Genomic DNA, 19,422 nt, shown 5'->3' on the forward strand with positions numbered 1-19,422 from the left:
TTTTGCATTTCAGGTCATTTCCAGAAGACCACAAAAGGGCAGCAAAGAGGGGGCTGAGCCCTGCCACCATGTCCCGGGGCTGGGGGGTCCCACCACAGCTCTCCACCAGTTCCCCTACCCCCTGGGGCTTTCCCTTCTCCCACTTCCCTGCTTGTTCCCCCCAGCCCTGCTCCCTGCCCTGCCTGAAGGTGAATTTTGGAGGAACAGCACTGGTTTAGGGTTTCTTGAGAGCCAGGACTCCACAAATCACTGGGATTTGTTACAAACCACCCTGATCAACATGTCCCTTCCAAGACACCCCCCCAGGCAACCAGGCTGTTTGATCCCATGGGAAAGCAATTCCCCAGCCTCTTGAAGGGCAGATGCCCAAGTCCCCCTCCATCGTGGGCCACAGGTGGCACGAGGGGCTGAACCCCATTTGCAGGCTTCTCTCTGCCCTTCCCCTGGCATCCTCCAGGGTTTCGGCCCCACTCCCAGCTCTGATTTAATTTTACTACCACAGCATCCTTTTAATGCAGATCTCAGCCCTGAGGAGAGCTGGGCTCATCCTCTGAAGGGTGCCCGTAGGCTGCAGCACAAGGGGACCCCATGCTGGCCCATGGGATGCCGTAGCACTGACGCTGCAGAAATTCCCATCAGGCATTGTCCTAGCACACACAAATCTCTCCCAAAAGAAGCAGGCAGCAAGAAAAATGACTATGCAAGGACCAGGCAAGGGAAGGCAGCGAGTTTCTGCTTGGCTGCGCAGGGAGGGGTCTGCGGTGCACAAACAGCGTCCGTTCCCGTCTCTCCATACCAGTGACATTGAAGAGAGTTGCAAAGTAAATCCATTTTCTTCACCCAGAATGGGGAGGGGGGGGGAAGTAAAGAAGATATTTCCAGCCTTGAAAGATTTATGTTCCCCCTCCAGAAGCTGGCAAGACCAGGCGGGCTCCGCAGAGGCGCCCAGTGCTGGCCCCAAGCAGCCCTCCCAGGGCAAGGCGAGGCAGGGATGCTCCCCAGCAGGGGGGTTTCCATGTCGGTGGGCGAGTGAACACCTGCCCAACCCTGCCCCACCCATTAGTGATCTTAATTAATTACTCTCCTCTTGCACTACCTGCTCTTAGTCATATGCCTCTGAGACCCCTGCCCAGCAAGGGTTGCAGCTGAGCAGAGGGGCACCCAAACAAGCCCCCCCACCCAGTGCACAGCTGGGATTTGAGTGCTGGGTCCCTGCAGATGTGCTGGTCCTGAGTAAACCCAGAGGAAAATCCTTCCCACCCCCAAAGCGGAGCCCAATGAGGGCAGAAAGGACCCAATAGCCCTGCCAGCCCCCATCCTCCTTACAGACTGGAGCCCCCCAAGACGGGGACCAGCCCAGCCCAAGGTGGGCAAGCACCCCCTAAGGCCCCGTGTCTCTAATAACAATTAATGGTGGACCCTGATGGATGCTGGCCCTGGGCCCGAGGTTTGCCTCCCTGCCCTGGTGAGCCCTGCTTCCCCCAGGACCGCAGGGCTTGCTGTCTCCCCATCTGCCTCCCCAGAGCTCTCTGGAAAACACGCCGGCGCCGGTGTTATCAGCCCGGCCGCAAGCCAGATCTGCCAGAGTGTTAGTGCCATCCCAGGAGCCCGCCGTCTATTTTTAATCCCACTAAAAAGCAGGCAATTTGTCACTTAAGTCTCCATCCCAGACTCCCACTTACCCGGGCGGGAAGTGAGCGGCAGGTCTGGCAGCATCCCCTGCATGAGCAGCCCCAAAACCTTGCTACAGGGAGGATGCTTTTCCGTTCAGGGTCTGCAGCAGCCTGGTGGTCCCGGTCCATAAAGCTGGGCTGGGAGCCTGGGGCCAGAAATGGACCCTGTCCTAGTCCTTATTCATTCCTTATTCCTTATGCCGTATGCCTTGTGCCTTATGCCTTACACTTTATTTCTTACTTCTTTACTCCTAATTCCCTATTCCTCATTCCTCATTCCTTATTCATTTCCTTATTCCTCCATGATTCCGTCTGACCATAATTTGGGGAGGGGGCAGAAGCAGTAGTTTCCAACCATCCCAAAGCGGATTTCTCCTGTCCCCTTTCTAAAACTGCCAGAAACTTGGGAAAAAATCCCATTTCCCATCACTCCTGCCATCAGCCCATCTCAGAGGGGCAGCGTGGGCCCCCCAAAAGCTGCTGCTTGAACCCTGATGCTCATACCAGGGCTCTGCACTTTATCTGTTGGCAGATAATTTCGATATTAACAAAATCTCCATATTTAATGGGGGCGGGGCGGTGTTTGGTGGGGGAGTCCCAGCTCACATGTCTGAGCCCCACAGCATCACCCAGGTCTCCCTGCCTGCGCCCCACCCCTGTGGGTCCTTTGCATCCCAGTGGGATCCAACAGCTCCAGCACCCCGAGACCAAAATCCTGCAGTTTATAAATCTAACACCCCCCCAAACGGCAAACCCAATCTGATCACAGCACAGCCTGCCCAGATGGGCGATGGCAGATAACGGCCCGGTGCCGCAAAAAAAGGGAAAGCTCTCCAGGAGGAATATTAAACCTCATGGCAGGGTGGACTAGAGGTTTATCAGCGGCTTTTGGTGGTAATAGATTCTTGTAACAACCTAACTTTATTACTGGAAACAATGTGAGGATGCAAAGTGGCTTTAAGGCTTGTTAAAAGCATTTTCTGCCCACTTTAACTCCCTCCTCCCTTCACCAGCGCTTCATCTGGGGATGCCAAAGGGTCTGAGTAGGGGATGGGGAGGTGAAGAAATCCTGGCCCAGCCCAGTAAAACCACCACTTCAGCAGAGTGGGATGCACTGATGAAGGCACATGTCCCCAAGGAGCAGGCATGCACCCGGGTGGCACAGGGACAGGATAGGTGCGTCCTACCAGGGCAGCCTGCAGACCCTGCCAGCCATGGGGAATACACTCTGACAAATAATTGAATTCCCTTTCCTCTTGACCGAATCTCGGGTTACATGCTTGACAGGTGATATTTGTACCTCTTTTAGGGAGTAAACTGCAGTGTTAGCGTTAAATCAATGTCTCAGATCAGCCCTCCAGCCATCCCGGAGGGATGCTCCATCCCGAAGCATCCTCAGACTCTCCTCACCCTTGTGGTGGAGGGGGGAAGAGGAGGGTCAAGGGCAGCACTGCAGAGCGGGGCAATAGCCAAAATGCTGGAAAGTGGGGGTGGGGCTAGAAAAAGGGCCAGACAAACCAGGCAAGGGCCAAGCTGGGGCTATGAAAGCAGCGGGCGTGGGGCGGCAGGGTCGCTCCCCCAGCCACACACCTCTCCATGACGGTGCCCGGCTTCTGGCCCTGGGTTTGGGCAGAAACACGAAAGAAACCCCCCCTCTGGGACCGCGAGGTTGGATGCTTTGAACCACCCGCATGGGGTTCTTTTTCTGTTTTTTTGGCCAAAGCTGCTGGAGCTTGACCTTGAACCAGTGTCTCATTTCCCTTTGCCAACCCAAAACCACCTTTTTTTTAGCAAAATAAAAATAGTAGCCAGATGAGTGCTGTTCTTCTCCAGCACTGGAACCAAAGGCAGCTTTAGTGGCGCTCCAAACACCCTGAATCACCTCCATCACCCTGCCACCACCTCAGGCTGACAGCTGAGCTTGAGGGGGGACTTGCTGGTGCCATGTGGGGACACCCACGCCTTGCTGGGGACACCCAGGTGGGAGGGGAGCCTGGGGAGGAAAGCAAACCACCCAGACCCTTCCCATCACCACTGCCCTGCCAAATCCATGCCTTTAATGCTTCAGACACCCTGCTGGGAGCCTAATCGTGGTGGGGGTAGCATCAAGGACCCCCTTTGGTGTGTCCCAAGTGGCTCCTTGAGCCACAGGGAGCCATGGTCCAAGTCTGGCTCTGACATAACAGCATCACATAAATAATATTGAATTATTTCCCCACCATTTCTGGGAATTGCCAGTTCAGGCTCTTAGGCAGCTCACACTCACAGCTCCTAATCTTATTCACCTGTCATTTACCCTGCAGAGCATGAAGCAGGCAGCCTCTCCAGGCACACAGACATGAGGGTCTCACATTGTTAATAAGAGAGAATAATTATTATTAATCAGGGGTGCTGCAAACTGTGTACCAGGACCCTGCAGATGTGCAGGGTTGGGGTGCAGCAAAGGGGAAAATGGGTCTTTCCACCCCAAAATAGCTCAAGGGAGGAAAAGGAAGGGGAAAAGCACAAGCCAAACTTTGTTGTGCATGGGGATTAATCTGCTGCCCAGTTTATAAACATCATTCCCCAGATACCCATCTAAGCAACAAATACCTGCCTGGCACCTCGGAGCTGCCGTGTCTCCAGGAGGTAGCACCAGGGGTGAAATGTTCTCACGATCCCCAGGATTTCTGGGCCTGAAAGATAGATCTGGTGACACCAAAAACTTCTTCCAAACTTGATTGAACTTTGCCAAGTTGCTCATCCAAAGTAGATAAGAAGGGGGAAAATCTGAAGGCTGGGTTTTGCATTGGCAGAGAGAGATGCTCTGCCTTGCAATCACTTCTCTTTGAAGTGGCCTTCAGGGATGCTGGAAATATCCTGAAATCCAAGCAACCCCCACCAAAGTGTTTCCTTTCAGCCCCAAAAAAGTTATCATTTAATTAAATCCAAACCAAAATGCTTTGATTAGAGCCCAAAACAGAAGTGTCTTTTTTTTTTTTTTTCCTTTTTAAACCTTCCCATTAACAAAAAATCCCAAAGGCCACGGCGGGGGGAGTTCCCACCAGGTTCTAGGCAGAACAGGGATGAAGCAGCATCAGGGATGGATGTGGTACCCAGCTGGCCATCATCCCCTGCAGGCAGATCGAGGCGAGGTCTGTAAGTGAAATCCTATTTGCCACGTTATACATTTTGCTAAATTTCCATTATTTTTTTGCTGAAAAGTTTCTAAAGAAAGACCCAGGTCTTATCACACCCATCCATCTCCCCCCAAGCAGGGTTGGTGACCCTCTGCAGGCAGAGCCCTGCTCACACTGCCGGCACACCCGGGCTGCAGCTCCATTGAAAATAGCGCAGAGGGTGCTGACACCAATTTTGCAACTTCTCCTGACCTCAACTCCTGTTTTTTTCCTATTGATATGATTTTTTTCCTGGCTCATTTCAAGCCTGAGATCCCCAGATGCTCCCTGACATCTGCTAAAATCCCTGAAACCGGAGCCCAAAGGAGCTCAGAGGCTTCGAAACCACAAATGATGCTATTTTCAGGTCATGATGGGATCAGGAAGGGTTTTCCCTGCCCTGGGCTCGATGCCTCGAAGCAGTGTGTTTGCAGCAGCCCTGGGGGACCAGCAGCATCCTCCAGGTGAGTTTTCCACTGGCTTTTTTATATGGGGGCAGCACGGCCCCATCACGGGCTGTGGCTCATGGCTGTCAGGAGTCACTCCAAACCATGGTGCATGTACCCAACGAACACGGGCTTGCGTTTGCAGGTGGGAGAAAAGCTCCCAAAAAGAGGTTTGTAGGTGAAACCCAAATTGTCCCAAACAGCCGGGCTGGCCCATCCCAGAGGGGACTGGTGGCCGGGGTGCTCTGTGCCTCGTCAGCCAGAGATGCAGAGGCTGGGAGAAAGAGGAGGCACAGGCAGCCAGCACGTCTTGCCGTGCCCAGCCCACAGACCTGCCACCTCCTCTGCTTGCCTTCTCATCCTGCTAATTTCAATCACAGAAAACTCCATCTGGGTAAAACAGAAAAACAGCAATTCTTTTTTTTCTTTTTCTTTTTCTTTTTCTTTTTCTTTTTCTTTTTCTTTTTCTTTTTTTTTTTTTTTTTTTGTTGCATATTGAGTGTGTAGTGGATGTAAACTATGTTATCTGGATGGCTTGCTGGCTTAGCACAGCCTCCGTTTTACCGTACTAATGACTTTTTACACTCCAGGTAAAATCAGAACAAGACAAGAAGGTTTTAGAAAGCTCATTCTGACAAATTCCTCACTGTAATTACTGGAGCAGAAAGAACTCATCAGCAGTACATGCCGTTGCTCCGGGCGCTAAAAGTCTCGAGTGGTGAATGGCCCAGATATGGAAACTGCAGCCGCCGCATCACCGCGCGGCACAGGGCTCGGCAGGTCCCCGCGCCGAGGCAGCCAGTGGAGCCCATCACGGCTTCCCCTGCCGACGGGCTCCTCGCCAGACAAGGAGCAATTTTATACATGAGTGATCCAGCATAATCCCTGTCCTCCTGGGGCCAGGGACCACCGTGGGGTGACAGCACTGCTGCGGGGGGTGCGGGGGTGTCAGGTCCCATGCTGGTTGGGCTTGGCTTTGTTGGTGATTAAAGACACCGGGTTTGGTTTTGGAAGGCTGGTTTTCTTCTCTGGGTACCCCTTGGGCTCTGCTTTGCTGGGGGAGATGGAGGGTGAGGACCCCCTGTGCCCACTCCCAGCCTGGCTGGCTCCCACTGCTCGCCCAGGCTCCAGCTCTGCCCTGGCTGGTGCGGTGGGGAGAAAAGGCATCAAAGGCTTTTGCTTCAAATACATCCAAAAAAAAAAAAGGAGGGGGGGGGTGAAATTAAGCCCCCTCCCCGGTTGGTGGGAAAGCATCTAGCAAAGCAGTTTGCTGGCTGCACGCTACCAGCAGGTGTGAAATACCCCCCAACCCCATTTTGCAGCCTCCACAGCTTCCCAGCATCCACAGGTCAGGAGATGCCAGAGGACCAGGCTGGCCACAAAACCCTGCTTAGGAGAGTAAAGCCACCAGGATGACCAGGGCTGCAAGAGGACATGGCACCATGGCTCTCCAGCCAGCCGGCATGGGCTGTAGGGACCAGAGCTGGCATGGGGAGGGGGGACGAGGAGGAGCCCTCCCAGCCCCCAGCCCCGAATCCTCACCTCCAAGGCCTGGGCCAGACCAAATGCCCAGACCCAGATCCAGGCACAAGGAAGGGGCTGGGAAGAACTTCTGAGACATTTGGGGGCTGCAAACGTGCCTGTCCCACATTCCCCAGGTCCTGCCTGGATCCCAGCAGACGAGGAAAATCCATCACGCTTGGCTTTTACTGCCCTCTCCAGTCCCCCTCCAGCTAAGGCAGCTCCCAGAGAGGGAAGTAACCTCAAAGCGTGGGAGAGGGGGGCCAAAAGCCCAGGGCTGAGTTGTGATGGGACCCCCCAGCTCTCCCCCCTAGCCCCAGGGATAGTCACGGTCAGCTCTCCCCAGCCTCACCCTCTCCCAGCGCCCACCCCCGTGCCAGGGACCATGGATGAGCCTCCTGCAAGGGGTAGGAGCTGTGTGGTGAGGCTGGGGGCTGCTGAGGTGTCCCCCCCCCCATGGGACAATGGCACACGGAGTGCCCCTCCTGCCTGCCACCCCCCAGCCACTGCAGTCACTTAAAAGGATTAGTCATTAGGGATTAATAGTGGATTAGACACTTGGGCACATATGGCTTAGACACTGAGGGCGAAGCATTAGCACACAGCTGAGCAGCATTGGGGGGGGGGGGGGGGGGCGGGGGGGCAAGCAGGCACCTTTCTGCCCCACTGGCTCCAGCCCAGAGGCTTTCACAGGCACCGGGGCAGGAGGGGGATTTCAAACCTAGAGGAGGGTGAGCATGGACTGAAAGTTGGATGGATCCAGGACAGGGGGAGGTCACCTCCGGTGCCCCCCGCCAGGGCCAGCTGCTGTGCTGAGGCCCCACAGACCACCTCAGGCTGAGCAGCCCCCAGCAGCACTGCGCTGCCCAAAAGCCCCCCCCAGCTTGGCTCTGAGTGTCCTCTGGGAAAGCTTGGATGCTGACCCACTCCCTGAGGGAGCCCCCAGCTCCACTTGCTGCCCTTGGCAGCCAATTCACAAGAAAGGGGTGGGGGTGGGGGTGTGCGTGCATGGTGCTGGTGGGCAAGATGCTCTTCCTGGAGCATCCTGAATCTCTGAAAGGACCATTTTTCAGCTTCAGTTGGATGGCTGTTTCAGAAACACAGCGCCTGGGTCATGCACAAGTTATCCTTCCCCTTTCCCACCCAGCCCCACAGCGGGGGGCTAGGAAAGAAGATCCTTTCCTTTGGGGGGGGGGGGGTCCTTCCTTTTCTTTGGGGTCCCCGTGCCCTGATCTTGGCACGGAGCTTGGCTGCAGGCAGCGCTGTGCCCCCACCACCACTGTGAGGCCCCACGCACCCACAGAGAGGGGCTGGAGCAAATACAGAGGATGGATCCCTTTGCTCTTAATCTCTCTCTATCTGCTAATTAAATATTGATGGTAGTTAAATATTCATAGAACATTTTGGCTCAGAGTTTTTATCTGTCTTCAGGCATACGTGAGGTCTTTGATGTGTTATTTTTCTGGTCACCCAAGGTCCCAGAAGCCTCCAGACTCGCAAACACTCTTTTGAGGTTTTTTTCCTCCCCCCCACCCCCCTTTCCACGTGTGGCTGGTAGAGGCTTTTGATTCTTTCATTCCCAGCTTCTTTTCCCTCTGTATCCTCTTATATTTTTTTCCCAGCACGGAGCATCTCGTCTCCCCCCGAGGGATGCCAGCCCCAGGAAAGCTGCTCCCCATCCCCTGCACACCAAAGAGGAGAGGGAGGATGGCCAGCAGCAGCGATGGGAGTGCCGTGAGATGTGGGGATGGGGCTGGTCCCCCTCCACCTTCCTCTTCCAGGCTCCTAGATTTCACCCCAGATGATTCCCATGGGGCTGGGGGTGTCTGAAAGCCTCGTGGTGCCTCCAAAGGGGAAGGACCTGAGGCCATGGGGCTGGCTGAGACCTGCTGCTCTCTGTGCATCTCCATGGGACGGGAGAAGCCCCGGTGGGTGCGTGCCACGGGGGAGCCTCCTCCGGGCCCTGGGACCCCCCCCCAGGCTGGGGACCCCAAGGTGATGGAGGAGCACCATGGCCCGGCCAGGCCATGCGGTGGGATGGCACCAGCGGCCGTTCCTTGAGCAGCACTGACATCTTGTGCCAAACGGAGGGAAAACAGCAGCCAAAGCTTGGAGGGGTGCAGACCCCCCTCCACTGCTGCGCCCCAGGCTGGCACCCCAAACCCTGCCCCCCCTCCCCGGGATGCCCAGCCCGGCAGAGCCAGGGCAGCCCTCCAGCAGCACCAAAGGGCTCCCACGGGCCAGCACCTCACCTGGCTAGTGGTCCAGCCACTGCCATGAGCCCCAAATGAGCCCCGGGGTCCCAAAAATGGCAAGGGCCAGCGGGACCCAGCCCTCACCCCAGCCCCGCACAGCCGCTGCTCATCCCATCACCAGTGCCACATCCAGTGTGTCTCAATTTTGATTTTTCCCACAGCAAACTCAGCAGGAAGGGGGGAAGGAATGTCTTTCCCACAGCCGACCCAGGAAATACTTGCAAACGTATTTCACAGAAATTTCAAAAAGTGGCTGGTGCCAAGGGGAAAGGATGGCTGTGCTGGGGCTGCTGCGTGGCCGTGGTGGTCCCCGCACCCCAGCCTGAAGTGGTGCTGGGTGGGAAGGATGCGCAAGGTAGACACTCAAGGCAAGTGAATTAATCATCTGCTGGGTGTCTTTTCCTCCCTGGGCAGGTGGTTTCAGAAAATATGTGTGAAAACTGACAGTGACTAACACTGCAAAAGCAGATTGTAGCTGCTGATAGCTGCAGCCTGGGGAAAACCACCGTGTGGACCTGGGGCTGGGTAGCGGGGGGATTCAGGGTGGGGCAGCAGAGCCCCCCACGTCCCAGTGATGCTGATCCCTGTTGCCCATGGCCACCTCCCCTCATGCCACCAACAGTGCCCAGCCTTGGGTCTTGTGCCTGGAGAAAATCCAGAAAGCCCAGAACGTTCCTAGTGTTAAGGTTTTAATTATTTTTGACCCCAGCTCCTGGGTGCAGTGGATTTTATGAGCTTCTTGCTCTTTTGGGGGGTTCTTCTCTTTTTTTTTTTCACCATTAAATGCTGCTTCTTGCCTTTTGGGTTGCTGGGAAATCGTGAGGCATGTGCAACATGCAGAAATTAAGGTGCAGATAAGGAGGCAGACAGTGCTTTGGGTTTATTTTCGTTATAAGCTCTGGGTTTTCAAAGGCCAGGGTTGGGGAGCCGGGGGAAGAGATCACTCAGCTCGAGCAGCCTAGCACTGATCATAATCAAGCAGAGAAGTCTCATGTGAAATCAGCTTTTCAGCCAGGGCTGGCCCTTGTGCAGAGGCAGCCAGGATGCTGGGGCCAAAGCACGGAAATGAGTCAGGCAGCACATGGGGGGATGCAGCATCAGGGGGAGAGTTCAGCCCAGGACAGCTGAGGGACAATCAAATGCCAGGGGACGAGCCACCCGAACGCACAACACGGGTACCGCAAAGCCCCTTCCCTCGGGTCACATGCTTAGGGACCGTCATCCCGGGGGAAAGCTTTTCACCGTTGGGATCAGCTCTGCCATGAGTGCCGTGAGGCCCCCACCCACCGCTTTGGGCTGAAAACCTTTCCTTTTGGGGCTGCTTTCCCCATTATGGGGCTGGCAGGACATGGGTGACCCGCATCCCACAGCCTGGCAGCTGGGAAAGAGGGGATGTGCCGGCACAGCTGGAGCTGGGAGCAGAGCACAGACTCCAAAATCAAGAGAGGGCTCCAAAACCCCGGAGATCCACATCAAAGCCACATGATGCCATTTGTTTTGCTGGGTTCCCAGTTCCAAAAGCTGGTAACCATCGCTGCCAGCCTTTCCCCATGCCCGGGTTGGGTGGCTGAAGGCAAGACAGACTGGTCCAAGCCTGGCAGCGTGTCTGTAGCTTCCTCCAGCAATACCCGCGGCATGCTCACCATTGCATGGTTGATGTGTCTGATATCGGGGCTTAGCCGTGACTTTCCCGGTGAAATCTCCCCTGGACAAGGATGGCAGCATCCGTTCCATCTTATTCCTGTACATTTGCATGTTCCAACAGCAGGAGATGGGCCCATCCCCACAGCCTCAGGGCAGCCTCAGAGGCTGCACTACCTGCTCCCACCCCAGTGAGCAGCTTTGGGGGTGAGATGCCGCTGGGGTTTCCAGCCTTGAACAACAAAAAAAAAAAAAAACCAAAAAAAAAACCTGACCACAACAAAAAAAACAACAACCTCCACTGCTTTTTGGGGAAGGTGATGGCATCTGGGCAGGAGCCAGCTGGGCCCTGCAGGGGTGTGGGTGGCGTGGGAGGGATGACTATGAGCCACCTCTTCCTGGGGACAGGCGAGGGTAGACCCATCTCACTATAACCCATCATCGCAAGCAGCTGGGGAAGTCCCGGGTAGCCAGCGCTGGGCAAGGACCTTAAAAAAGGAAACAGCACACGCTGGGTGTGCCTTTAGTGGTTGTCTCACCATCAGCCCTGACAAGGTAATGGAAAAGCTGATCCCACCGACGGAGAGATTTTAAAGGGAGAAGAATAAATCAAACAAATCCTTATAGAAAACAGACCTGACCTGGCAAAGCTGCTTTGATCATGTTCATGGCTTTGGCTGCCCCAGCTGCAGCAGCCATCCTGTCCCGCAGGCGCTGCACTTAGATCTTCCTCCCCCGGGGTTATTGATCAGCTGAAATGAGAAGCACTGCAGCGTCAATAAAGCATCTGCAAACGTGGCTGGCAAAGCAACCCTTACCCAGGGACAAGTGGCATCGCCAGGGGGGCTGAGCACAGGGCATCCCGGTGTGCCTGGCAGCCGGCTCTGGCAGCACCAGCGATGTGGAGCTCTCAGACAGGGCTGGGGCTGAGCACGGAGCGTGATGGAGCAGACACACTCCCAGCAGCAGCAACAGCTTCCCCAGCAGCTGCTTGTGCTTTGCGATGAAGGGGTGGGGAGCAATGCTCACCTGGGGCAGCCATGAGGTGGCTGTGGGGTGGCCAGGGCTGCTGCAGCCACTGCTGTCCCCCAGGGCCGGTGGGATCGGGGCATCTCCACCCTCACCCCCCCAGCGGTGGGAGATATGGAGCCCCTGCAAATTCTTTTGAGGGGACCATGAAAGTTCAGCCCCCCATGGGGTCCAAAACGCCTTTGCCAGCCCCAAGATTTGCCACCTTCCCCTGCACTTCTTGGCAGCAGGAGCAGGATCTGTCCTGTACGTTTTGCAGGTGCCAACACTTCCCACTCTCACCGTGGGGCTCAGCCTTTCTCCACCCCCGCCCCCCCAGTGCTTCCACCACCCCAGGAAATGCTGCCTCATCTCTTCATCCCTCCATGCGTGGGAGGGATGGAGGGATGAGGCAGCATTTCCTGGGGTCCCCCACCTTTAACCCCCATATTTCCCAGAGGGACTTCCCCAGCCGAGGGATTTCCCCAGCCATGGGATCTCCTAGCGAGGAAAAAGATAAATGCCAGTGCCAAGAGAGCTCACACCACGGCCTGGGAGAGGGGACAGGCAGAGATGGAGGCTGGTGACATATCCCCCTTGCCATGTCCTGCAGCCAAGCCCAGAGCCGGAGCTGTGAGCACTGGCCAGAAACAGGGGAAGAAAGGGAGGAAAAAGGTGTTTTTCAGCCCAGCCCATGAGGCCACCCCAGAGCAGAAATTGGATCTGATCTCACAGCAGTGGGTCTGCCCGTGTCCAGTGCCCTTCTCTGTGTCAAACTGGAGGGGCAGATGAGCTGGAGGGGAGTGAAGACCAGTTTCTCCTAAATTCAAGAGCTGCTGGAGCACTTGGTTTTGCCCCTGGCCCCTGTAAGCCCCCATGGACAGCCTTGGTGCTGGTGCCAGGTCTGTGCAACCCAGGAAAGCCCCATCCTGGCTGGTGTGGGGAGGGGGACATTCCTCCTGAGACACAGGCAAGCCCCTGGGACCTGGGGGTGCTCAGGGGCTGCCAGCTCCAGGGTCCCAACCAGGACTAAAAATCCCCCATGCTCCAAAATCCCTTGCCCACAGGATCTGCTTGTCCTGCGGGGCAGATGCGGGGGCTCAGGACAGAGGGATGCTGCAGGTGCTGGGAACGTCATCCCTGGACTTCCACAGCCTGAAGCATCACGTTGCCTGGAAGTCTTTAAAAAGGGCCTTTCCCAGCCCAACAAATCCTCTTTTGTTTTCCTTGTGCTTCTGTTTCATTTTCTTATTGCAGGGAATATTTTCTACCCTTAGAGGACCACAGTTACCCCAGCTGAGCCAGGAACTCCTCAGTGCATGGGGGTAACAAGGGGGATAAGAGGGAAAGGATGATCCAGGAAGGGAAAGGCGAGCCAGGCAGCTGCGCTGGACCAGGACCAGAGCCATCTGCTTTCCCCTGCTCCCCAGGGTCTCCCCAAGGAGAGATTAAACGGGAGTTGGGGTGATGACGGAAAGGTGCTCTGCTCCACCAGCCAGGCATGGAAACACAAACCCCCCTGTCCACAGCCACCAGCCCTGGGGCATCACCCAGACCCACTTGCTGCACCCTGCAAATGGCTTTGGGGAACACATGGGGTGACATGCTTAGTCCCACGGTGGAGGTGGGCCCCATTCCCATCAGGGCAGGTCCCTGCCTGGACCAGCCCTCCCCTGTGGCCTCCCCACCCAGGTCCCCACGGCAGGGCTACACTGCAGCCCAGGTGGCCAAAAGGCTGGCAGGGTGCCACCAGTGTCCCCAGTCCCGCACTGGCGGGACGTGGCCGCCTGCACATCCAGGCTGCTGGGGATGCGCATCTGCATCTCCCCGCTGCTTCCCACCACCCACCAGCTGCTGGCAGCTGGGATGTGCCCTGGGATTTGCTGGGGCTGGGGGGAGCGGGGGTTTTGGACAGCTGTGGCCAGGCAAAATCAACTTGGGGAAGGCCCAAAGTGCCCTCTGCCTTTCCCAGCTCAGCACGGCCAGGAACGTGAGCTGCAGTTTCAGCACGGGGGGAGGGAAGCAGTGTCATCTACATGGCCTCTCTCAGCCCTAATGGGCCCCGAACACCCCCAAAAATAACACAGAGCCTCACACGTGCCTGATGCAACCAAACAGAAGCTGTTTTTCTGTGGGTTTTTTGAGGACGAGGGGCAGTATTTGGCCATTTGTCCCTTGGGATGGGATGCAAAGCGATAGGATGAAAACTGCAGTGCAGGGGGAGAACACGGACTGTCAGGAGTGTGCACTGGGGACCCTGCAGGGTGCTGAGCCTGGCCCTGGTCCCATACAAGGGAGGTCCCCAGACCCTCTTACCTGCCCTGGGGCTCCTGCCATGGGGGGACAGGAGCGTGGAGAGCCAAACTTTGGGAGCAACCTGGCCACCAGCTGGTGGCAGGAATGCAGAAAATATTCCAAGCCCCTTCTCGCTTCCCAGGGCTGTGCTGGGAGGCAATGAGTATAGCTCACCCTCTGTGCTTTGGGACATGGCAGAGGACCAGGTTCTTCCCCTACCTACGCAACCACTGGCCCTGGGGGAAGCCAGCCCCTCCGCTCCCCCCCATAAAAGCAGCCTGGGGGCCCTGACCACAGCAGACGGCAGCTCTGCCCCAGTGCCACCGAGCAGCCCCCCAGCATGGTGAAGGTGGCCAGGGTGGTCTGTGCCCTCCTTCTCGCGGCACTGTGTTGCCAGAGCCTGGCTCAGAGTGAGCACTGCCACCCGCTCTGTCCCCATGGGCTGGGGCATGGGGACGGCCCCCAGGGCCACCAAGATGGGTTTGCTTCATGCATGGTGTGCGGGGAGTCTCCCCTCATAGAGCCCCCGTGCCCACAGTGGGAGGGCTGGGATGGGAGGTGGGGATCTCCAGGCTAAGCGGAGTTTGCGCTGTCCCCCCAGGAGCCCCGGCTGTGCCAGAGAAATGCTGCTTCAACTTCCAGATGAGAAGGATCAAGAGGGACAACATCGTCACCTGCTACCCCACCAGCCCCGAGTGCCCACACCAGGCTGTGATGTGAGTACCCTAAACCCAGCCCCTCTAGACCCCGTGCCTTGCTTTGGTGGGTCCAAACCTCATCCTCTGTGCCTCCGAGCCCCTCGGAAACTCAACGCTCGGGTACCCATGCCACTACCCTGATAACCCCATCCCTTCTCTGCCCCAGCTTCAGGGTGAGGAACGGGAAGGAGATCTGTGCCCAGGCGAGCAGGCCTTGGGTGAAGAGGTACCAGCAGAGCCTCCAAGTCAGCTCCTTCTCCATCCCCAGCTAGCAGGGCTCCCAGAGGCAGCACAGAGAGTCCCCTCCACGGGAGGCAGGACACGGCAAAGGCAACCCCTTTGCAGTGGTGGCTGCGGGGACACCACCTTTGGATACAGCAGCTCATTGAGGACCTCCTCCCCATCACGCTGTCACCATCACCATCTCCCCAAAGGCAAAGGGCCTTTGCCATCCCCGGCATCCCACAAAAAGGGGATGTGCCAACCCTATGGGGTGCTGGGGTCCCGACCCGCTGCCAGCCCCCGCGCTCCCAGCCCGGCGTGCCGGCAGCTGCCCGTGCCCCTCGCAGGCAGCAGCAGCCTGGCGGGGAGGCTGCGCTCGCCGGCCCAGCGGCAGCAGAGGGGTTAAGGGAGAGCAGCTCCACGGGTTATGTTTTGTAGCACTGAACAGAATTAAACATGGTCTCACACGTGCAAATATGCGGCTGTGCAAGTGTCTGGGGAGCGGGCAGATGCTGCTGGCAGCTTTCCTGCCCATGTGTTAAACCACTTCTGTAAGGGCTGGGGTCAGTAAGGGGCTGGGAAGAGCCAAAGCCCCAAGGATGTCTCCATGAAGCAGTCCAGGGGGGTGTGGGGCCAAACCATGTCCATGCGGGATGTGGGGAAGCTACGAATGAGAGAGGCAAGAGGTGGGCACAGCCCACCAGGAGAGAGCTTCCCATGCGCCTCATCAGCCATGCTAATGAGCAAAGACCCCTGGGTGCAAAGTCTAGCAGCGCTTCCCCCGAGGGATGCCTGGTCAGGTCCTACTGTCAGCCCACGCTCCCGGGATGCCACAAGGAGATGTGACGGGCACTGCCACTCTGACAGGCACCATGATGGGCACAGCCACTGCGATGGGCGGCAGCAATGGGTCTCAGGGTGGACTGGGGTGAGCCTGGCCGCCGCTGAGCCACTCACTTTGGTGCAAAATTGCAAGAGAGGCATTGCAGCCCAGCTGACAACAGGTGGAGAAAATAAACTCAGCGGGGGCTTCTGCTGGCGCAAGCATCATCCTGTGTGGTTTGCTGGCAGCAACAACCAAACCCAATATAGACTGCTGGCCCCGATGCATCACCAGTGGTGCAGAGCTGGTGGGTGCTCACCACACTTTCCAGCAGCCCTCAGGTACCACAGGGGCTGGAGGAGCCAGGAGAAGGAATTTCCATTCACTGGTTGCCCTTTATCAATATCTCCGGGCGGTTCTTTCCCCAGGGAGAGTCCAGTGCTGTCATGGAAAGCTTGGCTGGGGGGTATATCACACCGAGGTGCAGGCATAAGAGGCAGGTAGTTCTCAGTGGCCCTGACTCAGTGAGAGCTGCCCGGTGCTGCAGCTGACCAAACCAGGGGATGGACATGAAGGTCTTCTCCTTGGCTGTGCTCACCCTGCTGCTGGCGACGCTCTGGACTGGGAGCCAGGGCATCTCCTGTAAGTACCAGTGCCGAGCCTCTCCCTACAGCTGCCCACGTGACGTCCCCAGCTCCCTCCCTGGCAGGGGTTTGGGGGTTTGGGGAGGGATGTGAGAGCTTCGACTCCTGTTTCTGCCAGGGGTTTGGGGGGCTGAGGGGCAGCACAAGCTGCCCAAGCACAGGGCTGCCCTGTTCTTGTTAAAATAACCCAAAATAGGCTTGGGGATGGTTCATCACCCCAGCTGGGGAGCTCAGTAATAACCCCCCGCAGACAGGGGAACTGGGGGCTCCTGCCCTGGGGCAAAGCAGCACCACAGGAGATGAAGGGGGGAGGGGGGGGGTGTAGCAGAAGGGAGCAGGAGACTCCCCACCTACCACCAAGGGAGAGCACCAACCCCTCTCACCTCCCCAGTCCGCAGCTCCTATGGCAAGTGCTGCTACAAGAACATGTTCGTCAAAAAGGAAATCCCTGCCGCCTTCATCAAAGACTACAAGAAGACACCTTCCCACTGCCCCCGCAGGGCTATGCGGTGAGTACCCCCAGCCCCAACCCAGCCTTCCTCCCTGGCACCCCTCTTTCCACCCCTGGCACTCACCCACCTTCCCTCCCAGTTGTCCTGCCTTTGGGGATCCCCCAAAACAAGCCACTCCCAACGAGTAGCACGGATAGGGGAGCCCTACTCTGGCTCATCACACGTACCTCTCTCCTCACTGCTTTATCCAAAATAGCCCCAAAGTCCCCCGTTTCAGCTGCCAGCCAGAAAAATGGGGAGGAAGGCAAGGTTTCTGAGATTGCTAAAAATCAGCACCTTCAGGGAATGCCGGAGGCTGGATGCAGCAGGCTTCCCCAGGCTACTGGGGGAACCCCAGGGCATGGCCGTATCCTGCACCCCCCAGCTAACGCAGCCCCTCTCTCCCCCTCAGTGTCGAGGTGGTGGAGCGGAGGAATGTCTGTGTGGACCCAGAAGAGACCTGGTTCCAGAACTTCCTGCAGCAGGAGTCATCAGGCAGTACCTCCTGAAGCTGCCTTCCCCACGAGCTGTGTTTATTCACATCCCGCAATTATCCCTGTATTCACATCTCCTTAATTTATGGAGCTGGCTCCACCCTCTTCCCTGCCATCGCCCCCTCCACACTATCGCACGTACTGTACGCGACAGGTTTAATAAAACACCTTGTTCTGACCTGCCGCTGGAGTGAGATGATGTAAATCCTGCGGGAGAAAACAGGGGTCCCAGCAGGGCTCAGCATCCCCCTGGGGACCCAGGAATTGTGCGGGAGCTCCTGGGAGGGCAGGGGAACCCAAAGGGCCAAGGCCAATGCCCCCCAGCTCCCCACCAGGATGAAGCAGCCCCTGCCCGGGTGTAGGGTTTAAGGATGCCCTGGGCAGCTGCCTGCCTGGTGGGATGAGGATTGAGGCAGTGATAAAGGCAGGCAGAGGCGAGCAGTGGGAGACGGGTTGGGTTGGGGGGGAGGGAGCACGGTTTGGGGCCTTGGGTTGTTTTTTCCCCAGATGGATCAATAGGTTAAAGAGGGGCGGCTGCAGAAGGAGAGGTGCCAGGAGGTTTAGCACTGGCCTTCAGCCCCTGCCAGGCCCCCAGAGATGGGCACCCATGGGGATGACCCTGCTTGTGCCAGGGGGCTCCAGGTTTCCAGGAATCAACTTGTCCCACGGGGAAAATCTTCCCGCAGCCCCTAGAGCCTGTCCACTCACTGCAGTGGCAACGCAGATGGCAAACGAAGGAAACTGGACCACACCAGACTTGTCACTCGTGTCAATAATTCCCTTAAAGACAAGAAGTTGACACTGCAGATGCTTTCAGGGAGGCTTCCAGGGAGCACAGGGGCTTCGCACTCCGGCTGGTCCCCGGGGGCAGCCAAATGGAATCTGAAAGTCGCAGCCCCGTGGCCGGCGCTTCCCTTTTCTGCGGTTTCCTTGCTTTCTCCAGCTCAGCGAATCTGGGCAATCCAGACATAATTTCGCTGGTATGATGCGCTCATTTTCTTTCCTTGAGACCCTGCGCCCACCCAGCGGCCAGGGACAAAAGGAGAGCACGGCCAGAGGGGCCGAGCATCATGCAGAGGAGAGCCAGCCCCGCAGCCCCCCAGCTCCAGCCCCGCTTATTCCCAAATAAGAGCTGGCACTGGCAGCCCCAGGTGAGATGCTGGTGTCACTCTGCGGGGATGTGCTGGGTGGCACTGGAGCTTAACCTGGGCTGGGGGGGTCAAAGCACCATGGGAGCTGCCATGGGGCCGAGGCCACCCCATCCAGAGGAGGGCAGTGAATCCATGGTGTGGGGAGGGCAAGGGAGCCCCCATGGGTCCCTCCTCCCATGTCATGGCTCCAGCAGAGACTTCAGAGACACCCAAAGGGGCTGATAGCACAAATACTTTATTTCAGCATCAGAACTCCTGATTCTTCATTAACAGACATAAGGATATAGCTGAAATTATACACTTTTTTAAATTATTATATGGATATAATTTAAATTATTTTTGTATTTTCCCTTTTCTTAGTAAAAAATACTTAGTTTAACTTAAATAAGTTAAATAGAATAAATTTTCCTGTTGAAGAAGGGTGCAGTTCACACACTCTTGCGTGCCGGGGGCAGCACCAGGGGCACGGCGGGTGGCAGTCGGGAAGGGTCAGTTCTTCTGCGCCTGGAAGTGATTCAAGTGCGCCTGCACCCAGGGTGCCTGGGGGTCCACACACAGCTCCTTCTTCTTCTTCTTGGTGACCAGGCTGTCAGGAGAAAACCTGTGTTGGGGCATTTGGCCGGAGCAGCAGGGTGCTGGCACTGGGTCCTGCCAGCAGCAAGCCGGGTGTCCCCAACCACGTCCCGTCCCCCCCCTCAGCAGCAGTGGGTACTCACATCACCCCCGGCTGGGTGCAGCTGCTGCTGGTGATGTAGGCAGAGGCGATGAGGCTCCGCGGGACCGGGCGATGCTGGTAGCTGAAGCAGCAGGCGGTGGGGACACCATCTATGAGGGCAGAGGGACAGACGGACACCATGGTGAGACCCCGGGCTGCAGTACAGGCTCTGGCCCCACCAGCACTT

At 57.1% G+C, this 19,422-nt stretch overlaps 3 protein-coding genes across 6 annotated transcripts in view; 2 read left to right on the forward strand and 1 right to left on the reverse strand.

The window, feature by feature from the left end:
• Positions 1–3: 3 nt before the first annotated feature.
• Positions 4–15,001, forward strand: LOC308058427 (C-C motif chemokine 4 homolog). The gene is made up of 3 exons (XM_080374158.1): positions 4–14,407; positions 14,599–14,713; positions 14,862–15,001. The coding sequence occupies exons 1-3, from the start codon at positions 14,338–14,340 to the stop codon at positions 14,965–14,967; spliced, it is 291 nt and encodes a 96-aa protein (XP_080230284.1). The 5' UTR covers positions 4–14,337; the 3' UTR covers positions 14,968–15,001.
• Positions 15,002–16,254: 1,253 nt separating this feature from the next.
• On the forward strand, positions 16,255–17,422 carry LOC308058426 (C-C motif chemokine 7-like). Its single transcript, XM_080374157.1, has 3 exons — positions 16,255–16,382; positions 16,776–16,893; positions 17,288–17,422. The coding sequence occupies exons 1-3, from the start codon at positions 16,304–16,306 to the stop codon at positions 17,382–17,384; spliced, it is 294 nt and encodes a 97-aa protein (XP_080230283.1). The 5' UTR covers positions 16,255–16,303; the 3' UTR covers positions 17,385–17,422.
• Positions 17,423–19,236: 1,814 nt separating this feature from the next.
• LOC308058398 (merlin-like) overlaps positions 19,237–19,422 on the reverse strand; it is a 37,510-nt gene continuing 37,324 nt past the window's right edge. For all 4 annotated transcript variants that reach the window (XM_080374095.1, XM_080374094.1, XM_080374096.1 and 1 more), the window contains one exon: positions 19,237–19,345. The gene's annotated coding sequence lies outside the window, so the exon portion shown is untranslated. The remainder of the gene's footprint in view (positions 19,346–19,422) is intronic.

This window comes from Falco punctatus (genome assembly GCF_963210335.1).
Source record: "Falco punctatus genome assembly, chromosome: 1".
NCBI classification, from domain to species: Eukaryota; Metazoa; Chordata; class Aves; order Falconiformes; family Falconidae; genus Falco; species Falco punctatus.